This window comes from Lontra canadensis, unplaced genomic scaffold (genome assembly GCF_010015895.1).
Source record: "Lontra canadensis isolate GAN:19392208 unplaced genomic scaffold, GSC_riverotter_1.0 scaffold176, whole genome shotgun sequence".
Lineage (NCBI taxonomy): Eukaryota > Metazoa > Chordata > Mammalia > Carnivora > Mustelidae > Lontra > Lontra canadensis.
In genome coordinates, this window is record NW_022631170.1 from 876,487 (window position 1) to 903,111 (window position 26,625).

The 26,625-nt window shown below is 39.2% G+C and overlaps 1 protein-coding gene across 1 annotated transcript; it reads right to left on the bottom strand.

Moving 5' to 3' along the window:
* LOC116860405 (fatty acid desaturase 2-like protein FADS2P1) lies at positions 1–26,625 on the bottom strand. Its single transcript, XM_032846461.1, is given in 7 exon segments — positions 1–97; positions 3,312–3,437; positions 10,930–11,031; positions 12,471–12,668; positions 16,997–17,107; positions 26,307–26,511; positions 26,513–26,625. Coding segments are annotated over 7 exon segments (930 nt in total). The 3' UTR covers positions 1–22.

The following is a 26,625-nucleotide window of genomic DNA, read 5'->3' on the forward strand; positions in this document are numbered from 1 at the left end:
TGGTATGGTAAAGAAAGTGGCTTCAAGGAAACTCACCCATATGGAAATACAGGTGCTGCTTTTCGTAGTCAATGAATTTGATTTTCTTCTTGCCATACTGAATGGAGAGAGAATAAAACTAAAATAAGAGACAAGACTTCTGGTCATTACACTCAAGGACAATGCCCTGTGTGTGTGTGTGTGTGTGTGTGTGTGTATGTGTCTAAAATCTCTGTAGAAAGAACCATCTGGTCAGAGTTTTTTGGCTACCAGACTTAAAGTACTAGAAGAACCAGAACTGTAATAAGAGGAAATATTGAGGCAACTTTTTGCTTTAATTAAATGTGGGCAATTCTTGCATTTGACTACGGGGATTGTGATTAACAAAAATTTCCAGGTGATGGATATTGGGAAGGGTATGTGCTATGGCAAGTGCTGTGAATTGTGTAAGACTGATGAATCACAGACCTGTACCCCTGAAACAGATAATTCATCATATGTTAATAAAAATACCCACAACTATTCATGTTAAAAAATTTCCTAAGGAAGTCATTTTGAAACTTTTTGTCCTTATATGGAGTGGAGTGGTGATCAGAAGGAATATTTCTGATGAATTTTCCTAGCTCATCTTAACTGTGGTGTTTAGAATTCTGCCTGAAGTCAGTCTCCATCTCCATCCACTCATCCAACAGATATTTATCAAGTGGTCATGTGATAAAAGATATAGGCATGGCACCTCTTATCTGTCCCATCTTTCCTCCTTTATGTTCTCATTATGGATTTAAAACTGTAATTTACTATTTCTAAAGCATAATGATATTATGTATATCTTTTTTTGGGGGGTGGGGGTAATGAGAGGAAGAGGGAAAATCTTAATCAGGGACCATGCCCACTGAAGAGCCTGAAGTGGGGCTTGATCTCACAACTCTGAGATCACGATCCAAAATCAAGAGTCAGATGCTTAACTGAGTGAGCTACCCAGGTGTCCCTACATACAATTTTTTAACAAAGATTTTACTTTTTTATTTGACAGAGAGAGATCACACATAGGCAGAGAGGCAGGCAGAGAGAGAGAGGAGGAAGCAGGTTCCCTGCTGAGCAGAGAGCCCGATGTGGGACTCCATCCCAGGACCCTGAGATCATGACCTGAGCCGAAGGCAGAGGCTTTAACCTACTGAGCCACCCAGGTGTCCCCCTACATATAATCTTAATACTGAGAATTTTATTCATTTTCTAGTAGTCTCCTTAATTTAGCTTGTGCTCAGCACACAAGGACAGCAAATATCCTGAGGGGAGGTGTAGAGGTAATGGTTATGTCTCCAATACCTAGTAAACATACAATACATCTTTAGTTGAAAGAATGAATGAATGAATGAATGAATGAATGAAAATTTACATCTCTGTATTTTTTTCTATAGTTCACTTGGTCACAACACTATGGGCAACATTTGATTTCTCTCCCCCTTTATGTTGATATCTTCCCTCCTACATATAAACTTTTTTTTTTAAACTTTTTTTTTTTTTTTGTATTTGGATAGCAGGGTTGACTCTTGTTTCTCTACTGTCATAGATAAAAAATATCATGGTGATAATGTTATAAGAGCTATTTGCAGTTACTCCCAAACCTCCAGATATTTAAGTAGTGGGAAACGTGGAAAAAAGAGCAGGTGGAAAATTCCTGGGAGATGGCACACCTAGATGGAGACTGATTTTGAGTATTACTCCAAAGGAGGGCTCTATGTCTTTCAGAACATGAACATACATAGAAAGTTTGGCAGTACAATGAGAAGGAAGGGAAAGTTCAGAGCTCTTCAGAACCATTTTTTATGTAAGACAACTGAATTTTAGAGTTTAAATAATTTTAAGCAATGCCTTAGGCAGTAGCTTTGAAATTATATCACATAGAACTATAAGGTCTAGGGACATGTCCCAAGAGCAGCTGTAAATCTTGGAGTGGTGAGCTCCATCATTTGCAAAGAGGTAGCATGTGTATTGAACATATAGTCCTAAAGAAGGTACTTCTGGAGAGGGTCATCCTGCTTCATAAAATTCAGTAAGACAAATCCTTGCTCTGTGGGAATGATTAGAGAAATCAGTGTCAAAAAACTAATGATGTTCTTTATGGTGACTAACATAACACAATTAAAAAAAAAAAGGAGAAATAAGTGTCACATTTTTGATGATGAGTATAGGAGTCCACAACCATCACAGAAGTCCAGGTTGGTTGTAGCCATTGTCAAAAGCAACTGATTCATGATCACAGCCAGAGACTTTTTTTTTTTTTTTTAAATCTAGTCAAAAGTCTGGTTCTTAATTCACCTGGAGAAGGTTGGGTCTTCCAAAGCTGGAAAAACTTACTTTCAAAAAGTTGCATGATTTTTCTTTAGATAGTGCCAAGTGCAGGCAGCAACTGACAGAGCTATACTCTTATTTTTAATAAAACTCCTAAATTCTTTTAAGAAATAGCAGCCTCTTTCTAAGTACCTGACTCTCAGGATGTATCTTTTCCCTTGGAGGAGAAATACCTTTCTTTGATTATTCTTGTACCTTTATTATTATTATTATTATTTTTTTTTTTGAGGTAAGACTTTTTCCTAAAAATTTTGGTAGAAGTCCTTCACATGATGATTTTAAGTTGAGGTTAAGGGGAAAAAAAACACAAAAAACCATCAACTGAGAAATGCTGGAATTGACTTTCCCCCTCCTTTTCCTTGTTTAAGAAGTCCAAATTAGTGGTGAGATCTCTCAGTGTCTTACAAGGCATTTAGGCTGTTCATTTATAAATGAACCAAATAAATACAAACTAAAAATACCAGCATAGCCTTTACTAACTGAGCTAGAATTAGTTGAGATATCTAGTTATTCAGGTATTTGTGATTTAATGCTTACTGAATGTACAAACATGTTTTCTCTGAACAAATGTCTCTATATCCTCATTAAACTTTGGAGAATCATTGTCAACCTTAGTCACCTGGTTTCATTATCTAACATTATCTTGTGTCTCCTCAGAGGTAATGATGGCCATTGGGCAGGGATCTGTCTGTCACCAGGATTGCTCAAGCAGGGTGATGAGTTATCATTTTTCCTGTTGTAGGAGGTTGGCTGGATGTCTTTCAAGGTCATAGAATCACATGCTCTACATCTCTCTCTATTCATACAACCCCAGATTCATTATTTCATGTCTGTGTTCTGGACTTAAAAGAAGGAGACATGCTCTGAGAATGTGCTTGAAGTGGGAACATCCCGCTTGATTTTTCCTGGACAAGATCATAGCTGTTTCCAGGAACCACTTCCAGGAACATTTCTCATATGCTTGGGAATTCTAAACCTACGTTGACAGGTTGTAAATCTCCAACCAGGAAAAGTGGGCCCACATCAATATCTGGGTCTTTGGGGTAGATGTTTGTTTTTACATGATGTTGGAAGTGTTGGTTATTCCACCATTTTGCTGATAGTCCCTGAGGAGAAGAGAGAGTTTATTAGTGGTGAGATTTCTCTTCTGAAATGTCCTTCTTTGTCAGAGTTTCCTGCATGCATCTCTAAAGTCAAAGACATCTGAGCTTCTTGAACTTGCCTCAGGCCATAGAATGACTCATTGGACAAAGGCTTTCAAAACCTACAAACAAATAACTATGTGGTCCAGGAACACAAGTTCAGACTAATGCAATTGCTGATTATGAAATTTCATAAAAACCTGTTGCAATGAAAATTTTTTCCATCCCTCTTTCTTTAGGGGAGGCTCCTTATTTGAAAAAATTCTAAAGATCGGTGGGTCAGAGAGTATTCTTATTTTAGAAATAAAGAAAACTCAACTCTAAAATTTTAATTAGCTTTGGGGGAGCACAATGGTCCTAGGAATCCTGCTTTAATGAGTATTTCAAAGAATCATGGATCTGAAATGATTTCTTAGGGGGGCTTGACTCAGATGATTGCATGTTCAGGCTTCAATGCTCTCATATAAAAATAAAGAATAAAAATATTTGAATTGATGTCAAGCTCAAATAATCTCTGATTAGGTTGTTTGTGATTCTCAATTACAGTCTGAACATTTTAATAGAGCTTAAGATTTGGAAGTACATCGATGTAGTTTCATGTCCTGGATGTATAAATACTGTTGTGTGGTTTGGGTAATTTTCACTCTCTTTGAGGCTCTAGTCCATCTTCAGTAAATGTAATATAATGACATTTACCTCCATTAGTTTTTTGGGGAGACATGAAATGATATATGTAAAATGTTGGTACATTGAGATATTCAATTTCTCTTCTTTCCCCCTATTACATTAATCACTACAGAAGAAAAAAGAGCATTTGTTTTTTTATTGCATATTTGACCTCTTTCAGTAACTGGCTTATATGTATTTTAGATCTTCACTGTTCAATACAGTAGCCAGGAGCCACATGCTGGTTATTGAACACTTGAAGTATGACTGGTCAAATTAAGATTTGCTGTATTTGTATAATATTAGATTTTTGAGACTCAGGATGAAAAAAGGAGTCTAAAATACCATATTAATGATTTTCCTATTGATTACACATTGGAAATGATAATATTTTGAATACTGTTGGGTCCCCCCAAAATTGGGTACGTCCGTGATTAAAGGAATGAGACTGATACAAAGCAAAGGTCAAGCAAAGCTTTATTTTGCACCAGGCATCAGGAATCAGACCGAGCATCAAACAGACTGGTCGGGGCCACCCCTCCTGAGAGGACGACCCCTCCCTGCTTTCCAGACTAACTTTTATAGAGCAAAGGCCATGTGGTTGGGCCTGGCCACACACAGGTGGCCAATGAGACTGTAACAAGCACACACAGGAAACTCCACAGTGATGCTAGGCGACCAATTGAATTACAATTTACCCTAGTAGACATTTGATTTAGCCTATCACACCTTGTTTAGGATTGGCACCAAAAGGCTCCCAAAGGGCGGGGGCCCATACTCCTTGGTAGCTAGGAGACAGTATGCATCCCAACTGATTGAATACCTCCACCTGGCCTGACCCACCCTTGTATTTGGACTTTGTTACCTGGGACTGGTTTCCTGGACTTGCTTTTAAATAAGTTGGGGGGGGGCAAGGTCAATTTAAGCTTTACAGCAAAATGGCAGTTCAACCAGGGTGTGGCTGCTCTGCCTGAATAGGCCCTTGCAATACATATAAATGGGGTAATAGATTGCTCTAGGCAGTATAGACATTTTAACAATGTTTATTCTTCCGGTCCAAGAGCATGGAATGGTCTTCCATCTTTTTGTGTCTTCTTCAATTTCTTTCATGAGTGTTCTGTAGTTCCTCAAGTACAGATCTTTTACCTCTTTGGTTAGGTTTATTCCCAGGTATCTTATGGTTCTTGGTGCTATAGTAGATGGAATCAATTCTCTAATTTCCCTTTCTGTATTTTCATTGTTAGTGTATAAGAAAGCCACTGATTTCTGTACATTGACTTTGTATCCTGCCACGTTGCTGAATTGCTGTATGAGTTCTAGTAGTTTGGGGGTGGTGTCTTTTGGGTTTTCCATATAAAGAATCATGTCATCTGCGAAGAGAGAGAGTTTGACTTCTTCATTGCCAATTTGGATACCTTTTATTTCTCTTTGTTGTCTGATTGCTGTTGCTAGGACTTCTAATACTATGTTGAACAAGAGTGGTGAGAGTGGGCATCCTTGTTGCGTTCCTGATCTCAAGGGGAAGGCTGCAAGCTTTTTCCCATTGAGGATGATATTTGCTGTGGGTCTTTCATAGATAGATTTGATGAAGTTCAGGAATGTTCCCTCTATCCCTATACTTTGAAGCGTTTTAATCAGGAACGGATGCTGGATTTTGTCAAATGCTTTTTCTGCATCAATTGAAAGGACCATGTGGTTCTTCTCTCTTTTCTTATTAATTTGTTCTATCACATTGATTGATTTGTGAATGTTGAACCATCCTTGTAGCCCAGGAATGAATCCCACCTGGTCATGGCGGATAATCTTTTTAATGTGCTGTTGGATCTTGTTTGCTAGGATCTTGTTGAGAATCTTAGCATCCATATTCATCAGTGATATTGGTCTGAATCTTTTAAAATTTGGCTATTAGAAAATTTAAAGTGATTGATGTCATTTTAATGTGGCTTACATTATATTTCTGTTGGACTATGCTGGTCTAGACACTGACATCCCCTGTAGAAGGGGATGGGTGTGTTTGAAAATCTGCAAGTGTTAACATTGTCTTTCCATGGTCCTTGTTGAAGAGCCCTCTCTTAGCAAACTTTTCCTGACCCCATCCATCAGGAGAGATATTCTCTTTTCACCTCTAACACTCCCTACCATTCTTTTTTTTTTTTTAAAGATTTTATTTATTTATTTATTTATTTATTTATTTATTTATCTGACAGATAGAGATCACAAGTAGGCAGAGAGGCAGGCAGAGAGAGAGAGAGAAGGGGAAGCAGGCTCCCCACTGCGCAGAGAGCCCGATGCGGGGCTTGATCCCAGGACACTGGGATCATGACCTGAGCTGAAGGCAGAGGCTTTAACCCACTGAGCCACCCAGGCGCCCCACTCCCTACCATTCTTATAGTAAAATCTCTCTTCCTCCATTCCCGTATCTTTCCCCTGAATCTCATGCTTTAAAGGGCAGTCACTTTCCAAACATTTCCTTTTTTCTGGCTCATGATATGTCAAACTCAATGTGTACTCATCAGTTTTTATTCCCTCTTCTGGGACTCCATTGAACTCTGCATTATCCCATTAAACTGATGTGGGAAACAGAGGCAGAAGAAAAATTATTAAATTTCCTTACCAACTGACAAAGCTTTGGAAAAGGCAGAGTGACATTCCTCTAGGGACTCAATTACCTCCACCTGGAGGATTTGCTAAGGGCAAAGGGCAATCCTAGCCTGACTGACCCCACCCCCTACCAGGCTCCTGAAGTCTACTTTAACAATTCTTTTGAAAACTTTATCTCTAAACACTCCAAGATAGTCTTGACAATCATTCCCAAGCATATGGCCCATTGAAACACATCTAAAGGGTCTCATGACAAAGGTTTTATTACCAGTAATAAACAACTTTTTTCCCAAAAATAGCTAGCCCCTCAAGGTCCTGGAAACCTTGCTTCCAAAATTCCTTAAAGACTTACACTATCCCTGACCCCCTTCCAACTTACAAGTATATAATGGACCACTCCTCACAGTCCCAGGGCTTTAATAAACCACCATTTTGCATCAAAGATGTCTCAAGAATTCTTTCTTGGTCATCGGCTCTGGACCCCACCCCACCAAACCTCACTTATATTCTAAAACTCCATCAAAACAGCATACCACCCGCTCACTCTTACAGCTGTGCATTTGTATTGACCCATTCATTATCTATCTTGAAGTAGATCATATGCACCAGACACTGAGTCAAACATTGGAATACAAAGTCAGACATGATAAAATGGGGTTCCCTCATTTATGAAACACACAACTTTAATAGGAGCAATAAAAACACAAGGGCACTGTAATAAGCAGTGATTCGCTTTGTTAATTAAGTCTTTTGAGAGCCAACATTTTGGCCTTTTCCATCAGCTGACTGTAACTTTGCAGTCAATGACTATCTGTGGAAACTGGTAATAGAAGAGACAAGTTTTGATTCATGATAGGTTGGGGAGTAGATCTTGACAGCTCAAGGTTCTGTAGCTTAGAACAATGGTCAGAATAATTGTGAGTGGAATATAAAGCAGCTAGCTCTACCCTCACCCCTGGGTTTGGAAGTCACAGTTACTGGAACCAAGGGACAGACTGATCCACGGGGATGTGAAGATTAATAGCTGCATGCAAATAGGCTGCCCTATACCAAACATCATCTAGAAACTACTCTAAAAGTCATTTCTCATTTCCTGGTGAGGTCCTTTCTCCGTGCAGTATAAGGAATCCAAGCCTTGGCCTGAAGCATTTTTTGGCTTGAATTCAAATCCATGCTACTGGATGTATGTGGCCTTGGGCAAAATCCTTATCTGTGAAATAGGTAAGAAGATGATTGCATGAAATAACATGCTTGACTCCTCCCTCCCAAATTATTTTCAGATGTAGTCATGGAAACAGGGTAGGCCAGTTTTCAAGGTAGGTCTTAGTATCAAATATTTTGTCTCTTTGTCCCTATAATATACTTGATTCCTATAGTTTTCAAACTGTGCATACTGGGTGTTGGGGGAGGGGAGTTGAAAGATACACCACAGAGGGTTGATTTGGATTTTGGCATTGCACAAAAATCCAAAATGTGTGCAGATATTTAGCAGTGTGTTTTCACAAGGGTTCTTTTATTGCTATGAAGACCAGGCATACACATTTGCTTAGTGCAGTGAGTGAAAAAAAATCCCTCTCCCCCCCAAAAAAAACCCGAAACAAAACCCAACTCAGTATCTGTGTTTTTCCAGGAGGAGGGTAAATTGACATGAAATCAAGTTTTAAAACTTAAAGTTGTGATGTATGTAAGAGCCTATTTAGCCAGAGAGGTCCCACCTCGGTTGAACAGCCATTTTGTTTATGCAGTAAAACTTAAATTGACCCTGTCCCCCCCCCCCCCCCCCCCCCCCCCCGGGGAACTTATTTAAAAGCAATTCCAGGAAACCAGTTCCAGGTAACAAAGCCCAAATACAAGGGTGGGTCAGGTCAGGTAGAGATAACAGCCCTAATGCAGGGATGAGTCTGGTCAGGTGGAGACATCTAGTCAGTAAAGCACGCATACTGTCTCCCTAGCTACCAAGGAGTGTGGGCCCCGCCTTTTGGGCGCCAGTTCTGACCAAGGTGATCGGCTAGTTCAAATGTTTACTATGGGGTGAATTGTAGTTCAACTGGCCACTGTGTGTGACCTAGCATGACTGTGCAGCTTTCTCTGGGTATTTCAATCTCATTTGCCACCTGTGTGTGGCCAGGCTCAACCACATGGCATTTGCTCTATAAAAGTTAGTCTGTGAAGCAGGGAGGGGTGGCGCTCTCTGTAAGAGGCATGGCCCCGGCTGGTCGGTTTGATTCTCGATGCTTGGCGTGAAATAAAGCTTTGCTTGACCTTTGCTTTGTATCAGTCTTGCTCCTTTAATCACGGACCCATTATTGGGGGACCCAACACTGGGGACCCAACGATGTACATAGAAGGTGAAGTTGTTGCTACTTATATTATAATTTTCTTTGTTATCTCCCTCCTGCCTGCCTATCCTTCCTGGATAGTTTTCTCTCCTGCACAGAGCGAAGCCTATATTCATTTTTCTCAAAATTCACTCACTGGTTTTGCCTGCAAAAAAGCAGAGTATACTCGATTTGCTTTTTAGAGCATTTCCCATTTACTTACTTTGCTCATGAGTCATCAAGGTTATATTCACTTCAATTAGTGCAAAATTATTTTTGGCAACACAATTTACAGAGAGAGAGCAGTGTAAGAATTTGGACCAGTGGGAAAGCAGTGACTTTTTAAAAGCACCAGAGAGGATGGAGCTTGAAATATTGCATATATTGGCACTGAGTCAACTGTCAGTTATCTTCAGGCTACATGAATCCCCCTTTTCCTCTGACTTCCTCAAAACAGAGAGAATTGGAGAGCCCATTACCTAGTTCTCACAAGGACAGAAGAAACTCTCTTTGCTTTTATTCTGTGGTAAAGATTCTGAATGGATGCAGAAATGTTTTGTCAATCCAGCACTGGTGGATAGAAGGCAGAGCAGTGTACCTGTAGGAATTTTCCAGTTAAATGAGACTTGGCACGTAAAATGACAATATATTATTCATTCTAACCAATTTGATAAACAGATATAATTCTAATATGAATCTAGATCCAAGTCTGTGCTATTTAATCTACTTAAACTTAGTTTGCTTAACCCAGAAAGAGGGTTGATAAGGCTGTGATTTTAAGTGTCTTCCCATTCAATATAAAACCACTGTGTTAAAGCAAAACACATAGGCTCTGAGTCAGTGCTTATGAGTTTTTCCTAAAATGACCTGGCTCAAATTCAAGATTTGGCTTAGTGGAAGGCTCAGAGGCACTTCCTACCTTCTGGGCCAGAGTACATAGTCAATAAATTCTAGAATGTCATAGAAAAGCACAGATTCAGTTTAAGTCCTAATCTTAGAGATAAGAACACTGAAAACCAGAGATAGAATATGACTCAGTCAAGATCACACAAGGAGCCTTATCATAGCCAGGCTAAAACCCATTCCTAGCAGTTCTGTACTGCTACCTTGGTTCACAAAACCATCCAATCATCCATCCATCCATCCACTCAACAAATGCTATTGAAATTGAAGGCCTACTATGTGCCAGGAACACTGCTAGGTGCTGCATTGCATTGGCACATAGGACAATGTGCCCGCCCTCCTGGAGCTTATGTTTGAATTGGGAAGGGAGACAAGGTCAACTGTCACCATCACCACTGCTTTTCCTAGCAGTCTGGGATTTGTAGTCCTTGACTCTTGAATGTTGCCATCTGACCTTTCTGGTCCATTCTTTTTCTCTTCACTTTTTTCTATTCTGTTGCCTTCCCTTTATTTCTTCATACCCTATTCTTCCAAAACTAATCAGTCTTGCTGGATTCCTGTAGCTTTCTTGCAGTAAATGTTCAGACCCCTTCTATGAATGCTCCCATTCATGATTTTACAAGGCACATCTTCATTTATAAAGGCACAATCCTTCTCCTGTGAGGTGGTTTCTTAATGGGGCTTCAGGGATTGGGCCAAAGCATTTATTAGGATAAGAAAAGATGTTGGAACTTCCTAAATAAAAATAAACTTATCTCCATAAAAATTTAACATCCCAATTTTAGCATATGTGCTGTAATATTATATACATGTTAGCATATATATAGTATCAGCATTATTAGTATATTTACACTTATTTATAAATCTATTTGTGCACAAACATTTTTTACTGAGCTCACGAACTTGGAAACCATTGCATTAGGAAATTATGTCTGAGAATCCCATCACATTCCCCTAACATCCCGTACCTTGAGATGACTCATCAGAAATTTCTGCATCAGGTGGTTCCACCTGGAATTCGTAAACATGGAAAGGTGTCCTGAATCATGCTGCAGAAAAAAACTCTGAATCTAGAAGAGAGAAGTTGTTGTTAGAGAAATTGGGGGAGTGTCTAGAAGAAATTAATAAATAAGTCTGCTTGTAGACTCAGGAGACCTCTGGAGAGGAATGGTGGGGGATCTCAGCTGACCCCAAACTATGTTCACTTTCTATTTCCCACATGTTGGATTCTTTCCCAATTGTGTGCCTTTGTCCATGGGGTTCTTACAGCCTAGAACATTTTCTTTGCCACTGTCAAAGTCTTCCAGTGAGAAATAGAAAGAGTATGGCCTTTGGAGTCATGCAGATTTGGGTTCTTAACTGTTCTTCACCATGTAAGTTTTGCATGGATCATGGCAAGATACTCAGTAGCTCTGAACCTTAACTCTTCTTCTGATAAGCAGGGATAATAATACCTTACTCATGGACCATTGGGTATCTTAAATACCAGTAAAGTGCCTGGCTTATGCTAAGCATCAAGAAATGTTTGTTTCCTTTCTTAAAAGCAAGTTGACTTTTCAAGAAAAAACTAGCATAAAATTCTGGAGTTAACATGGAAAACTTTCCCAGATATTTCACTGAGAATTAAATGCCTTTTTCTGCTTTAACAGCACATACTTGTTCCTCTCCTTAGCATTAATGTCATTCTGTTATGTAGTATGTTTAGCAATTTGAGCATCAATCTCCTGCACTTGAAGACTCTTTTCCCAAAGGCAAGAACTGGGTGCATTTCTTTTCATGTCCACAACACAGTGTTGTGCTCACAGAAGGCCATGTTCAGAGATTTATACTTCATTCAACAAAGATTTATCAAATGTTCTGCTATGTGCCAGTTGTTGATTATAATTTATGGTAGAATCCATATGTTCTTCTTTAAAAATTTAAATTCCAGTTAGTTAACATACAATATAATATTAGTTTCAGGTGTATAATATAGTGACTCAACACTTGCATACAACCTCCAGAGTGCTCATCACAAGTGCCCTCCTTAGTCCTCATGACCTATTTTACCCACCCCCAACTCCCTCCCCTCTGGTAACTATCAGTGTGTTCTCTATAGTTGAGATTCTGTTTCTTGGTTTGCCTCTCTCTCTCTCTATTTGTTGATTGGAAGACGAACACAAGATAAAGGTGAGTGTTACACGGCTGAGAAAGGACTCCAGTTACTGAACTGGTATGTAGAGAATTGGGTGAAATGTAGCATGTGTCATAAATTAAATATTTCCTATGTGCCAGTCACTGTCACTGCTAGGCATTTTATACGTTAACTTGTTTAGTCCGGAATATTTCCATAAACAATTATTATTCCACTTTTACAGAAAAAAGAACTGGGGTCTGGCAAGTTGTGTCAGACGCTGATGAGTAGCTTGACAGGAAGTGTCAGGCAGCAGCTGATGCCAGTCTAGAGAGAGAAGGAAACCTTCTGAACCTTCCCTCTAAGCCACTGCCTGAGCTTAGGGTACCTGCTTACCTGGGAAATTAAGAGAAGGAAGGAAATGAATATTGTCATAAGCCAGCCATTGCCAAAATGCCACACCACTAGCCAAGCCAGGGTCTCCAAAATCAAGATCTGGGCCAAGTGAAGGAAGAAGAACACCCAGTTGGCCTTGAACATGTTCATGGCCTCCAATGTTCTTTGCAGTTCTTGGAAATCTTCCACCAATTGGGGCTGAGAAATAAACATTCATGGAAGGAATTAGTTCCCTCAGGGAACACAAGTGAACACAGTGAATAATCTATTTTATAAGCTTATTAGAATTCCCCTGGGAAGCCGTCTGGCCCTGGGCTTTTGTACTAAAAGTCCTACCCTCAGCAATCAGACAACAAAAGGAAATTAAAGGCATCCAAATCGGCAAAGAAGAAGTCAAACTATCACTCTTCGCAGATGATATGATACTATATGTGGAAAACCCAAAAGACTCCATTCCAAAACTGCTAGAACTTGTACAGGAATTCAGTAAAGTGTCCGGATATAAAATCAATGCACAGAAATCAGTTGCATTTCTCTACACCAACAACAAGACAGAAGAAAGAGAAATTAAGGAGTCCATCCTATTTACAATTGCACCCAAAACTATAAGATACCTAGTAATAAACCTAACCAAAGAGACTAAAAATCTATACACAGAAAACTATAAAGTACTCATGAAAGAAATTGAGGAAGACACAAAGAAATGGAAAAATGTTCCATGCTCCTGGATTGGAAGAATAAATATTGTGAAAATGTCTATGCTACCTAAAGCAATCTACACATTTAATGCAATTCCTATCAAAGTACCATCCATTTTTTTTCAAAGAAATGGAACAAATAATCCTAAAATTTATATGGAACCAGAAAAGACCACGAATAGCCAAAGGAATATTGAAAAAGAAAGCCAAAGTTGGTGGCATCACAATTCCGGACTTCAAGCTCTATTACAAAGCTGTCATCATCAAGACAGCATGGTACTGGCACAAAAACAGACACATAGATCAATGGAACAGAATAGAGAGCCCAGAAACAGACCCTCAACTCTATGGTCAACTAATCTTCGACAAAGCAGGAAAGAATGTCCAATGGAAAAAAGACAGCCTCTTCAATAAATGGTGTTGGGAAAATTGGACAGCCACATGCAGAAAAATGAAATTGGATCATTTCCTTACACCACACATGAAAATAGACTCAAAATGGATGAAGGACCTCAATGTGAGAAAGGAATCCATCAAAATCCTTGAGGAGAACACAGGCAGCAACCTCTTTGACCTCAGCCGCAGCAACATCTTCCTAGGAACATCGCCAAAGGCAAGGGAAGCAAGGGCAAAAATGAACTATTGGGATTTCATCAAGATCAAAAGCTTTTGCACAGCAAAGGAAACAGTTAACAAAACCAAAAGACAACTGACAGAATGGGAGAAGATATTTGCAAACGACATATCAAATAAAGGGCTAGTGTCCAAAATCTATAAAGAACTTAGCAAACTCAACACCCAAAGAACAAATAATCCAATCAAGAAATGGGCTATTTTATAAGCTTATTAATACCTTAATTTTAATGCATAGAAATTTATTGATATTAATATGTTTAATTGGGTGAAATTAAAAACATAAAACCATGGACAAACAAAACCTTTTAAAAGGTTATGATTACATATATATATAATAAAAATTATATATATATAATAAAAATTATATATATATATAAAATAAAAATTATATATATATATATATATTTTTTTTTTTTTTTCTGGAGAAGAGAAAGATGAGTAGTGATTTGTAAACTGTCCTCAAACTGTTTTAGAACTCAGAATTGGGTTTGTTTTGGGGGGTGGATGTGGTTATTGTGTCTAACAGTTGCCATCTAATTATTTATTTATTTATTTTTCTTTAAGATTTTTATTTATTTATTTGAGAGATAGAAAGAGAGAGAGAGCATGAGGAGAGGGAGAAGCAGATTCCCTGCTGAGCAGGGAGACCAATGTGGGGCTCAATCCCAAACCAGGGACTCTGGGATCATGACCTGAACTGAAGGCAGATGCTTAACTGACTGAGCCACCCAGGGACCCCTAATGGTTGCCTTTTAAACCATCAGTATTATTTCAGATGTTGATTAATCTCTGATTACATTGTCTATATGGGTACCCCATACTTAGGGGTACAGTTTACACAACGTTTTCTTTGTCATCAGCAGTTTAGTATGTGTGAAGGGCTCTTTCATTAAAGATGTTGAACAGAAAAATACAGTTCACTTAGTGTAGCTCAAAGGATGACTTTCCTGTGAGCTGCTTGCTGGAGCCCCAGAAACAAGGCAGGATCTCTGGTGACATTAGTATGTATCTGTTGCCATGTGTGGGGGCCTTGGTCCTCTGTCTGTGTAAGAGGTATATGCGCATGTGTGTGTATGCACAAGGCTAGTTTTGGTTTGCCAGCTTGCCGGTCAGACTGGAGAATCAGTGCAAGGGCTGGGAATAGATATCTCTTAGCTTAATGATTAATGGGTTTAAAATCGGGGCAGTTGACACAGTGACCAGGGTATAAGGAAGAGAGTAGGATTATTCAGATACATGAAAAGAGAGACATTTGCAGTATCAAAAGAAAGAGCCATGAACAAAATTCTAGAAGCAAGCATTTTCACTTCAAAATTCACTGATTGAACTTTTAGAAGATCTGTTGCCTGCGTTTATCTTTCAAGCTGCTATCAACTTTGGAATTCTGGTAGCCATGGATAACCTTATGAGGCCATCTCTTAGACTGCCTTCCATCCTGGTCACCTTTTCCAACCCATTTATTTTGCTGAGTAGGGGGTCAGCAAGCCCAGTAGAGCAACTGCTCAGAAATCATCATCAAGTCAGTGACAGATACAGGACTTCAACCTATGCTACCTGACACAATTGTTACTCAAACTAATTGTCTATATGCATGTATCTGAGTATATATGTGTTATTTCACACACACACATGAATATGTATATCTGTGTATCCATGTAGATGTACTAAAGAAAATTTAGAGCAGACCTTTCCCTGCAGAGACCAATACACTTTTAGATAACGAATGATTGTCTTACAGCTCTCAACCATTAGTGGACTTTCTTTTCCTTTTAGAAAGTTTTAGGAAAAACAATTAAGCTTTTCATCACTTTCTCTTTTTAAACCAAGAGCCTCCTGCTCTAAATGATGGGGACATATCTAGAGGTTTGTCAATTGCTAGTATCACCACTGAGTTCATGATAATGATAGTATCTAAAATGTATGGAGTATTTACTACATTCCAGACACTGTGCTAACTCTAAATGCCTCTAACTCTTTCCATAATCCCCCAATATCTCCTAGGAGGCTGGTGCTACTACTGTTGCTGTTTTAGAGAGAAAGAGAGAAACTGAGTCATGGAGAGGTTTGGTAACTGGTCTGAACCCATAAAACCTATGGTAGGGCTGGGCTGTGAGTACAAGTGTGCAGCCTCAGAGCCCTTGCTGCCAAATGCAGGGCTGTGCATCCTGACACATAGCTGTGTGGGATGCATGTGGACCTGAGGGGTAAGTAAGTGTTCATCTGAGGTCTGCCCCAAACCTGTTGTGTGTCCTCTTTTTGGCAAGTTTGTGTCCTCATTTCTTAAAGCAGAAATCTAATCCTTATTCTATCTTCCTCACAGTGACATATGGATCAGCACTCAGTAAAAATTATTTCTTAACAATTAAACAGAATGTAAACAGGTTTTAAAAAACAACTTGCCAAAAAAGAAAAAAAAAAGAAAAATAAATGCTCGATGTTAGTTAAAATCTCTGTAAGCTTTATGTAAAATCATCCGACGGAATGTTTAATCTTACAGAGACCCTGTCCTTTGGAAGACAGTATTCAGATAGCCAAAGTATTAGAGAAAGAAAGAGTGGCACCTTTCTTTGGGAATACCTAAGGGCTGGGACCAGAAATAAGAGACTTGGAGTCCCAGTTCTTTGACCCACCAACTGTGGGACTTCCAGAAAGTAATTTATTCTCCCTGGACTATAATTTCACCAAATTTAAAAGGTGCTGCTGTTAGGACGTATCCATATATTTCATTCAATAGCAATTTAGAAGTCTCTACTACATGTCTGGTCCTGGGCAGGTAGGTTCTTGAGGACAGAGGAATAAGCAAAATACACATATTTCCTACTCTCATGGAATTTACTTTAGCAGGAAACATAGATACAGACACCAAACAGCTATAAGCAACCACTGAAAAAAATTGTATGTGTACATTGCCTGGGACGAAGCAGGTACTTAGAGACGTGGAATTATTGTTTGGTGCAGGACCAAAAATTTCATTCTTTTCTCACACAGAAGTTTAAGAGTTTGAGGGTCCAAGGAGGACAACATTGTTTTGAAATATGCAGAATCTACTCATTCATGGTACGGCAGGCTCACCCAGGCATACTGGCTGGTGTCTCACAGAAAATGATCACTTCTTGGATATATCAGGAAAAATTCAACTGGCTCTTATCTCCATCCCTCCACATGCCCCTGGGGTCCCAACACCTCACTCACATTTTTGTTTCTTTCTTGGCTGGGCTTTTCTGGGGCAAGCTCTCCGATAAGCAGTGGCTCAAGGTACAATTTTACAATGTCAAGCTTCAGGTGCATGGCTCTGAAGACATCCTGTAAATCAGAGAGAACTGTTGGATGCTTAAGAGATACACACTTACCTGCAGAATAGTCCCCTTCCTTACCTCATCCTGCACCCATCTTGGAAATCAGTAGACTCTGTTATGGAGGATTTCTTCTAGCTCCAGGTGGATGTTTCAAGTTGAAAAATCAAAATTACTCTTGGAAATACTCTATGAAAGCCTATTGCTAGAGACCCACCACCTACTTAGCACACTGCTTCACTAGCCAAGCCCAATACAGCCAGGACATTCCTGAGCATTGAAAGAGATCACTATTTTCTTGGGCACCAGAAGAAGTGGTCAGCTTGAGTTAATGAGCCATAGTGACTCTTTAAAGTCCAATGTCAGACTTGGTGGAATTTGCTCACACTATCTGGAGCACAGATAAAAATCCCATCTCCCATCAAATCTCCAACTCGGTTCTTGGCCAAAGCCAAGAAGACTGAAGCCTTTGAATTACATTATTTCTAAACAAGTACGAGTTAAAGTTGGCAATGGTAGTGTAGGACAAGTGCACAAGAGAGCATGGGAGCACAGCTCTGAGGTCTGTGTCGTCTAAAGTATTACACTCTTGGCACAGTTTGACACCGAAGGGGTCTCGTCACTTTTTCTAAAAAATTCTAAGACAATCTCTGCAAAGGATTGTGACAGCCAGGCATAGAAGAGAGGTGACCAACTGTGTTTTTTTTTTTTTCCCCCACCTCAGCTCCATGTTAAGTAGCACTTCATAGAGGCTATGAGAAACAGTGGTGGTTCCTATGTCCTGTTTATATTTGGAAGTAAGAAATGTTCTCTTCCACCCCAGGGATTTAAGCAGTTTTTGGGGAAGGAGAATTTTTCAAGAGGTAGATGCTAGACTTTCTGCTAGTGTGGCTTTGGGGACAGGGGTGATTAAAAATGAGGAAATATTACCAAGATTGTAACTTGAATACATGGAAGTCTTACATATGACTCTGAAGCACTGGTGTTCCATAGTATTCACTAAGAAAGTGGACTCTGGAGTGGCATTCCTACATCTAAATTCTGGTTTCTATTTACTGTTTGTGTAATTGTGGACAAGTCCCGTTACCTGTTTGTACTTACATTTTCTCTAACATAAGGGTGATGATCATAGCCAACAAATTCATAAAGTTATTGTAGGGATTAAGTGAATCAACTAGAATCCAGTTTGCATATAGTAAATCCTCAATACATATCAGCCATATTTTTTTTTAAAGATTTTTATTTATTTATTTGACAGAGATTACAAGTAGGCAAAGAGGCAGGCAGAGAGAGAGAGGAGGAAGCAGGCTCCCTGCTGAGCAGAGAGCCCGATGCGATGCGGGACTCGATCCCAGGACCCTGAGATCATGACCTGAGCTGAAGGCAGAGGCCTAACCCACTTCCAAGAGTAATTGAGCCACCCAGGTACCCCTCAGCCATCTTTCTTGTATGTATACTTCTAGTTCCAAGAACTTACTACCCACCTTCTCTTCAATACAGCAATTTGTAGATTTTCTTCATATATTCCAATGTCTAATGTAGTATGAGCTCTCACTTATTTTAGTGAATATAATGAATCCTCCATCTTCAAAGTGTAAAACAACTTTAGATACATCCTTGAACTACATACAAGCCTACTTAGAAGGTATTTATATAATGAATAACATTAATTAGAGGGGTACAATATCAACTCTTTAGACTTCCGTCACCTAAGGGTCTCTAGATTCAATGATGTAAAAAGGGCTTTGTATTTGCTAGAACCAGTCCAGGCTCAACTGTCCATTCTGCTTCTGTATGCTTCCTCTGACTCACTTGGGAAAGGCTACACTGTATGATTTCAAATGTGTTTCTTAGTTGTTATATTCTACAAGTCTAAAACTTAGTTCCCCAAACCAGAAAGAGAGAGCCATTCAATGATTAAGAAGGTGATAAAGTATTTTAGAATTGTCCATAGTGAAAAATCATATTCTACTTGTTGTGTAAGAGCACATTATGATGGAAAACATTCTGATGGATCAAGGTAAGAGTCCGGAAGAAAGGTAAGCTGTTGAAATTTCATGTTACTTTGAGCAGTCATGCAGAGTCCTTGAACAATGTGCTGACAATACTGTTCTTCTGGGTTCATTGGGTTTTTTGGTTTGTTTGCTTGTTTGTTTTTTGTTTTTTGTTTTTTTCTGACTCCCAGCAAGATTTGCAGGTAGTATTGTGATAAGAGATCCTGAAAACCTACAGACTTTTCCAGAATAATAGGCATTGTCCTGCTATGTGGAAGTCTTTTCACTGTACTGATGAGCAGTAAAACCCAGGAGTTTAGGTAGTCTTAGATTATTCAATTTATTGTATTTATTTATTTTTTATAATCATTTTTTTAAATTTTCAGCATAACAGTATTCATTGTTTTTTGTACCAGACCCAGTGCTCCATGCAATCCGTGCCCTCTCTAATACCCACCACCAGGTTCCCCCAACCTCTTACCTCCCCACCTCTTCAAACCCTTCAGATTGTTTTTCAGAGTCCATAGTCTCTCATTGTTCACCTCCCCTTCCAATATCCCCCAGCTGCCTTCTTCTAACTCCCCATGTCCTCCATGCTATTTGTTATGCTCCACAAATAAGTGAAACCATATGATAATTGACTTTCTCTGCTTGACTTATTTCACTCAGCATAATCTCTTCCAGTCCCGTCCATGTTGCTACAAAAGTTGGGTATTCATCCTTTCTGATGGAGGCATAATACTCCATAGTGTATATGGACCACATCTTGCTTATCCATTCGTCCGTTGAAGGGCATCTTGGTTCTTTCCACAGTTTGGCGACCATGGCCATTGCTGCTATAAACATTGGGGTACAGATGGCCCTTCTTTTCACTGCATCTGTATCTTTGGGATAAATACCCAGTAGTGCAATTGCAGGGTCATAGGGAAGTTCTATTTCTAATTTCTTGAGGAATCTCCACACTGTTCTCCAAAGTGGCTGCACCAACTTGCATTCCCACCAACAGTGTAAGAGGGTTCCCCTTTCTCCACATCCCCTCCAACACATGTTGTTTCCTGTCTTGCTAATTTTGGCCATTCTAAGTGGTGTAAGGTGATATCTCAATGTGGTTTTCATTTGAATCTCCCTGATGGCTAGTGATGATGAACATTTTTTCATGTGTCTGATAGCCATTTGTATGTCTTCATTGGAGAAGTGTCTGTTCATATCTTCTGCCCATTTTTTGATATGATTATCTGTTTTGTGTGTGTTGAGTTTGAGGAGTTCTTTATAGATCCTGGATATCAATCTTTTGTCTGTACTGTCATTTGCAAATATCTTCTCCCATTTCGTGGGTTGCTTCTTTATTTTGTTGACTGTTTCCTTTGCTGTGCAGAAGCTTTTGATTTTGATGAAGTCACAAAAGTTTATTTTGGCTTTTGTTTCCTTTGCCTTTGGAGACATATCTTGAAAGAAGTTGCTGTGGCTGATATCGAAGAGGTTACTGCCTATGTTCTCCTTTAGGATTCTGACGGATTCTTGTCTCACGTTGAGGTCTTTAATCCATTTTGAGTTTATCTTTGTGTATGGTGTAAGAGAATGGTCGAGTTTCATTCTTCTACATATAGCTGCCCAGTTTTCCCAGCACCATTTATTGAAGAGACTGTCTTTTTTCAATTTAAAAGACTTTCCTAATAGAGGCTGGATATTGTGTAAGTTGTGAAATCCTCTTTTGAAAGACCTGTAAACATAGTCTATATTATTAACACTATTGGGCAAGTATAATCCTGCTAAAAGATATAGGGGTAATAATATAATCCTGCTGAGGAAGAAGGGATAAAAAGGGGAGAGGAGGTAGTGCCAACAATTGTTGAATGTATCCAAAGTACAGGGTACCCTATGGGCTAAATCATAATCAACACCTTAGTGCTATGAGGCTCCCTCTTGTCTTATGTAAAGATAAAGACACCAAATCTTAGAGGAGAGAAACATCTTGTCTGCAATGCCCCAATAAATTGATAAATAGTAGAGCTGGGATTTGAACTAAAGGCTTCGTGACTTTAAAGCCATGAAGCTGTAAAGGTTTATTCCAGCCTTAACATGCAAAATTCTTTTTCTGAAAGGCCTCTCAAGAAAGAAATGATGCCGGATTGTTTTGGGATGATGCCAAAAATCAGTATCTATCTGCTGAGCAGATAATGATGTCTTTACACATTAGGGTTTTTTTTTTTTTTTTAACATTTCTTTTCAGTTTTTTTTTTCTTTTCTTTATTTTTTTTTAAAAACCCTGTTTCCATTTCAAATATAATCTCATTCCCCAATTTTACACATTAGGTTTTAATCCCCTAAATCACTTTGCCTCTGGCTTCAATTTAGCTCTCTAGGCTTAACATTCACCATTACCCTTCATGAACCATCTTGTCCACCAGACCTTTCCCCATTCAATAGGCACTCCATGCCTCTCTGTTGTTCAGCAACTTTTCATGTTGGTTCCTTGCCTTGACTGCCTTCCTCCATTTTCTCTCTCAAAAACTCCACTTTACCCTTCCAGATTCAGATTATAGTGCCTCTCCTAACTCACTCAGGAAAGTTATTTATGATCTCCCCTGGGTTCCCATAATTCCCATAACTTTTCAAATTATAGTGTAATGAAACTGTGTATTTTGTTCCTTCTTTAGTGGTCCTTGTATTTTTTTAAATTGACGTATACTTGATACACATCATTGTATTAGTTATAGGTATGCAATAGAATGATTTGATATTTGTTTGCATTGCAAAATGATCACCACAATAAGTCTAGTTAACTTCTGTCACCTTACATAGTTCTCCCTATTTTTTTTCTTGTGATGATAACTTTAAAGATTTAATCTCAACAATTTTCAAATATACAATACAGTATCATTAACTATAGTCAACATGCTATACATTACATCCCATTATTTATTTATTGTAACTGGAAGTTTGTACTTTGGAACCCTTTCACCCTTTTCTCCCATCCCATACTTCCCACCTCTGGCAACCACCAGTCAGCTTTCTGTATCTATGAGCTTGATTTTTTTTCTTTTTTAGATTCCACATATAGGTGAGATCATATGGTATGTGTCTTTCTCTTTCTGATGTATTTCACTTAGTATAATGTCTTCTGGGTCCATCCATGATGTTGCAAATGGAAAGATTTCATTCTTTTTTAATGGCTGACTAATCTATCATCTATCTATCTATCTATCACTTTTTCTTTATCCATTCATCTGTTGGTGGACACTTAAGTTGTTCCTATGTCTTGGCTATTGTATGTAATACTGTTATGAGCTTGGGGGAGCAAATATCTTTTTGACTTAGTGTTTTTGTTTTCTTCAGACAAATACCCACAAATGGAACTTCTGGATCATGGGGTAGTTCTATTTTTAATTTTTTGAGGAGCTTACATGCTGTTTTCTATAGCAGCTGCACAAATTACATTCCCATCAATAGAGTACAAGAGTTCCTTTTTCTTCACATCTTCATCAACACTTGCTATTTCTTGTGTTTTGATAATAACCATTCTGACAAGTGTGAGGTGATCTCTTACTGTGGTTTTGATTTGCATTTCCTTGGTGATTCAGGTCTTGTGCTCAAGTCTTTAATCTATTTTTAATTCTAGTGTATGGTGCAAGATAGTGGTTCAGTTTCCTTCATTGGCATATAGCTGTCCAGTTATTCTAACACCATTTTATTGAAGAGACTGTCCTTTCCCATATTCTTGGATCATTTGTCATAAATTAATTGTCCATGTATGTGTGAGTTTATTTCTGGATTCTCCATTTTGTTTCATTGATCTATGTGTCTGTTTTTTATGCCAATACCATACAGTTTTTATTATTATAGCTTTGTGGTATGTATTGAAATCAGGGAGTGTGATGCCTCTAGATTTGTTCTTTCTCAAGATTGCCCTCCTCCCAGAGAAGATGCAACTATGATTACTGATTGTTACTTTCTTTTTGTCAACAGCTTAGAAATCCTGGCTGCTTTTGTGGTGGCTGGGGGTGGGGAGAGATGACGTGCTAGGCAGCGTCACTATGTGTAATGGAAGAAGAAGAAGAAGAGGAAGACATGGCTGAGCACTCTAAGACCCCTTTCTTTCCTCCCCTTTCTCTTTTCTCTCTACCTTTCCTCTCCAACCTCTCCTCCTCATGCCATGATAGTCACTGATGCTAATTGAGCATATACTATGTGCCAATATTGTGCTAAGCAGAGGAAGTGGCTAAGCTGGGATGCCCATTCTGGCTGGGTATTTAGTCCTGATATGAATCCTATTTTCGCTCCACCTCTGTGCACAACCTCTCCACCTCCTACCTTAGCCTCACCTCCTTTGGCTCCACACCACCCTTTTGGAGTTGCACACAACACTCCTGTCTTCCACATCATAGTCCTCTAAATAGATGAAATGGACTTTTCTATATTTCCTCTAAGTTTTTGTCATCCCTTCTCTGTCAAATTGACCTTTGACCCACACAAGAAAGCACTCGAGTTTCTCAGCGTCTTTCTTAAGAGTGTGGCTGTCCAGGGGCACTTGGGTGGCTTAGTGGGTTAAGCCTCTGTCTCCAGCTCAGGTCATGATCCCAAGGTCCTGGGATCGAGCCCCTCATTGGGCTCTCTGCTCAGTGGGGAGCCTGCTTCCTTCTCTCTCCCTGCCTGCCTCTCTGCCTACTTGTGATCTCTCTCTGTCAAATAAATAAATAAAATCTTTAAAAAAAAGAGTGTGGCTGTCCAGAGATAAGGAGGATACTTAACCTCCTTTGTTTGTTCTGGACATGCTGCTGATGTGCATGCATCACAATATTGCATTTGTTCCTTTCCTACTGTTGCCTTACATAGAATTTGTGACCAAGTAGGGTTTCATGTCACGTCCTCCAATGCTTTGTAAACCTCATTTCAATAATTGCAAAAACAGCCCATCATATAAATATATACTTAATTATATAATCAATCCTACTTGGACTTTTCCTGTAAGCTCTTCTCTGGTAAGAAGACTAGGCCTAGACTGTAATTATTAGCATCATGTCATTATTATTTTTTAAAAAGATTTATTTATCCATTTTGGAGGGTGGGGAAGGGCAGACTCGACATGGGGCTGGATCCCATGACCCTGAGATTATAACCTGAGCCAAAACAGAGAGTTGGCCACTCAACAAACTGTACCACCCAGGTGTCCCATCGTGTCATTAGTTTTAGATCACGTAGTTCAAAAACAGTAAGATAACTTGTATATGCAGTAATAGGAGCTGATGTACCCACTTCGTTTTATGGATTTATTTGTCTTGTTTGTTCTTTGGAGAAGATTACAACCCATATCAGAATAAAGTGATAAAAAAAGCCCAGGAACTGTCATTTTTTCAGTGTTTAATCTGTGCCAAACACCATAGGCACTGTTGACTTCCACAAGGCTAAGATGAAGGTATTATTATCCCCACTTTCTAGGTAAAGGAGCTGAGGCTCCAAGAGCTTCTGCAGTCTCCCCTCAAGGCATTCTCAGTAAGAACTCAGATACTAGCCAGGCCTCTTTCATTCCTAAGTCTGTACTCATACTCATTAGGCTGGACCCTTAACAAAAGTTTTAGAATGGCTGGCTACATGAATGAATGAATTAATCATCCTATGGGAAAGGCTATCATTAGTCACCTTTTGTGAGGGGGATGGAAGCTTGGAGAAGAGTTTCCATGTAAATAAAAGAAAGGTGTCCCCCTCTGGGCACCTTTGGGTCCAGGGCCAGCACACAGAGAGACCATACTTTCTTTGGTCCACAGTTGCCTTTCAGGATACAACCTGCAAACACCTCTTAAGTTGTAGAGTAAACATCCGACTGCAGGTCCTATATACATTTTGCTCTCCTTCACTAGGGAGCATGATCCTTCCCCACCACGGGCTCCAGCTTTCTCCAATCACGTGACACCAAATACAACCAGAATTTCTAAACTGTGCTAAACAGGAAATCATAATTACACCTCTGAGGTTAGGGATGCCAGTGAGATAAATAATAGTACAATTTAATGAAACTTTATTAAGTATGTGGCATTGTGCTAAGCACTTTATAAACATTAGTCCCATTTACCATAAACCTGTCAGATGGGTAAGATCATTCCTGTTTCACAAATCATGAAGTAGAGGCTGAGAGAATTGCAATAACTTGCCCATGTTCACGCAATCACTTCCAAAGTTCAGGCTCCCTGAATTCTGAGTAGCTATGGAACATTACATTTGTCAGAATTCTTTCAGATCCTCCCATTCTTCTCAAGACATCTTCCTTTGAAAAAATCTTTTCTCTGAATATTTTTGGACTTATTTACCTTACATCTAAGGTACATGGTTGACCATGCTCAGGATTTTCATTCTTAAGATATGAATCCTTAGATGGCATGGGTATTTTCCCCTGAAGTTCTCTGATGGTTTCTTTTTTTCTTTATTACTCAGTTCCTCCTTGTTGGCTAGAATTGAACGCAGAGTCATGGACTTTTCCTAATTTCTGGGAGATAAACATCATCAGCAAGTTACATATTTATCAGCCCAGCTGTCTCAAGCTGAGTGAGTTTATCTGTGATTTCTAAGGTGGTAGAAAGCCCACATCTTTGGCAACAGATCGTCTGAGCTGATTCTGTGACTTGGACAAGAAAAGCACCATCCTTAATTGTAGGTTTGCATTATTGTTATCAACATTTTATACCTATCAGATGAATCACTATCTGTCTTTTACACACTTTATTTATAAGAGTCTGAGAAATTTCTCCTTGGGCACAGATATTTTTTCCCTTAGCCTTTACTCACCCATTTGCTACTTTCTTCTTAAAAGACAATGACAGATTGTAGCCACACTTCTGGTGAACATAGCATAATATAGAGTTGTTGAACCACTATGCTGTACACCTGAAACTAATTTTAACATTGTGCCAACTATTCTAAAAAAAAAGCAAAATAGACAGTGGCTTTAATTAAAATCAAAACAAAACACCAAGAGCAGAACAAAATCCAAAATACACAAACAGTATCCACTGACAATATCTGAGCTCATCCCCAAGTAAGAGTTAAACCTTGAGGCTTAATTTGCTTTCAGGTTCTTGCTGGATAGGAATCCTGTAAAATTGATTTGGGAGGAGATGAGCGATTGTGGAGTTTGAGCACACACTCAAAATACTTTTGGGAAGAGAGCAAAGTCTCAGTCACCCAGTAGCTGGAAGAGAGAGGGCAGAGCTCTGAGTTCCTTACTGTGGCATCTTCGCCAGCATAGTGGTTGAGGACCCTGTGCCCACCTGGATGCCTCTTGGCACAGTCAGTAACATCATAGACCTTACAATTGATCACCATCCACTGATCAGCCTCCTGATTGTGTGTCTGGATCTCCTGCCAGCTGTACACCTTGAGGATTTTTCTGGGCATGTCACATTTCCCATTTGCCTCCTGTTTTACAGTCTTCACCTTTCCCATTTGTTACTGGTTTCCCATTTGCTTGTTGCTTCTCACCTAGATACTGCTGACTCTTTCTCACAAGGCGCCCATTACCTGCATGCTTGTCTTCAAGTGTCAT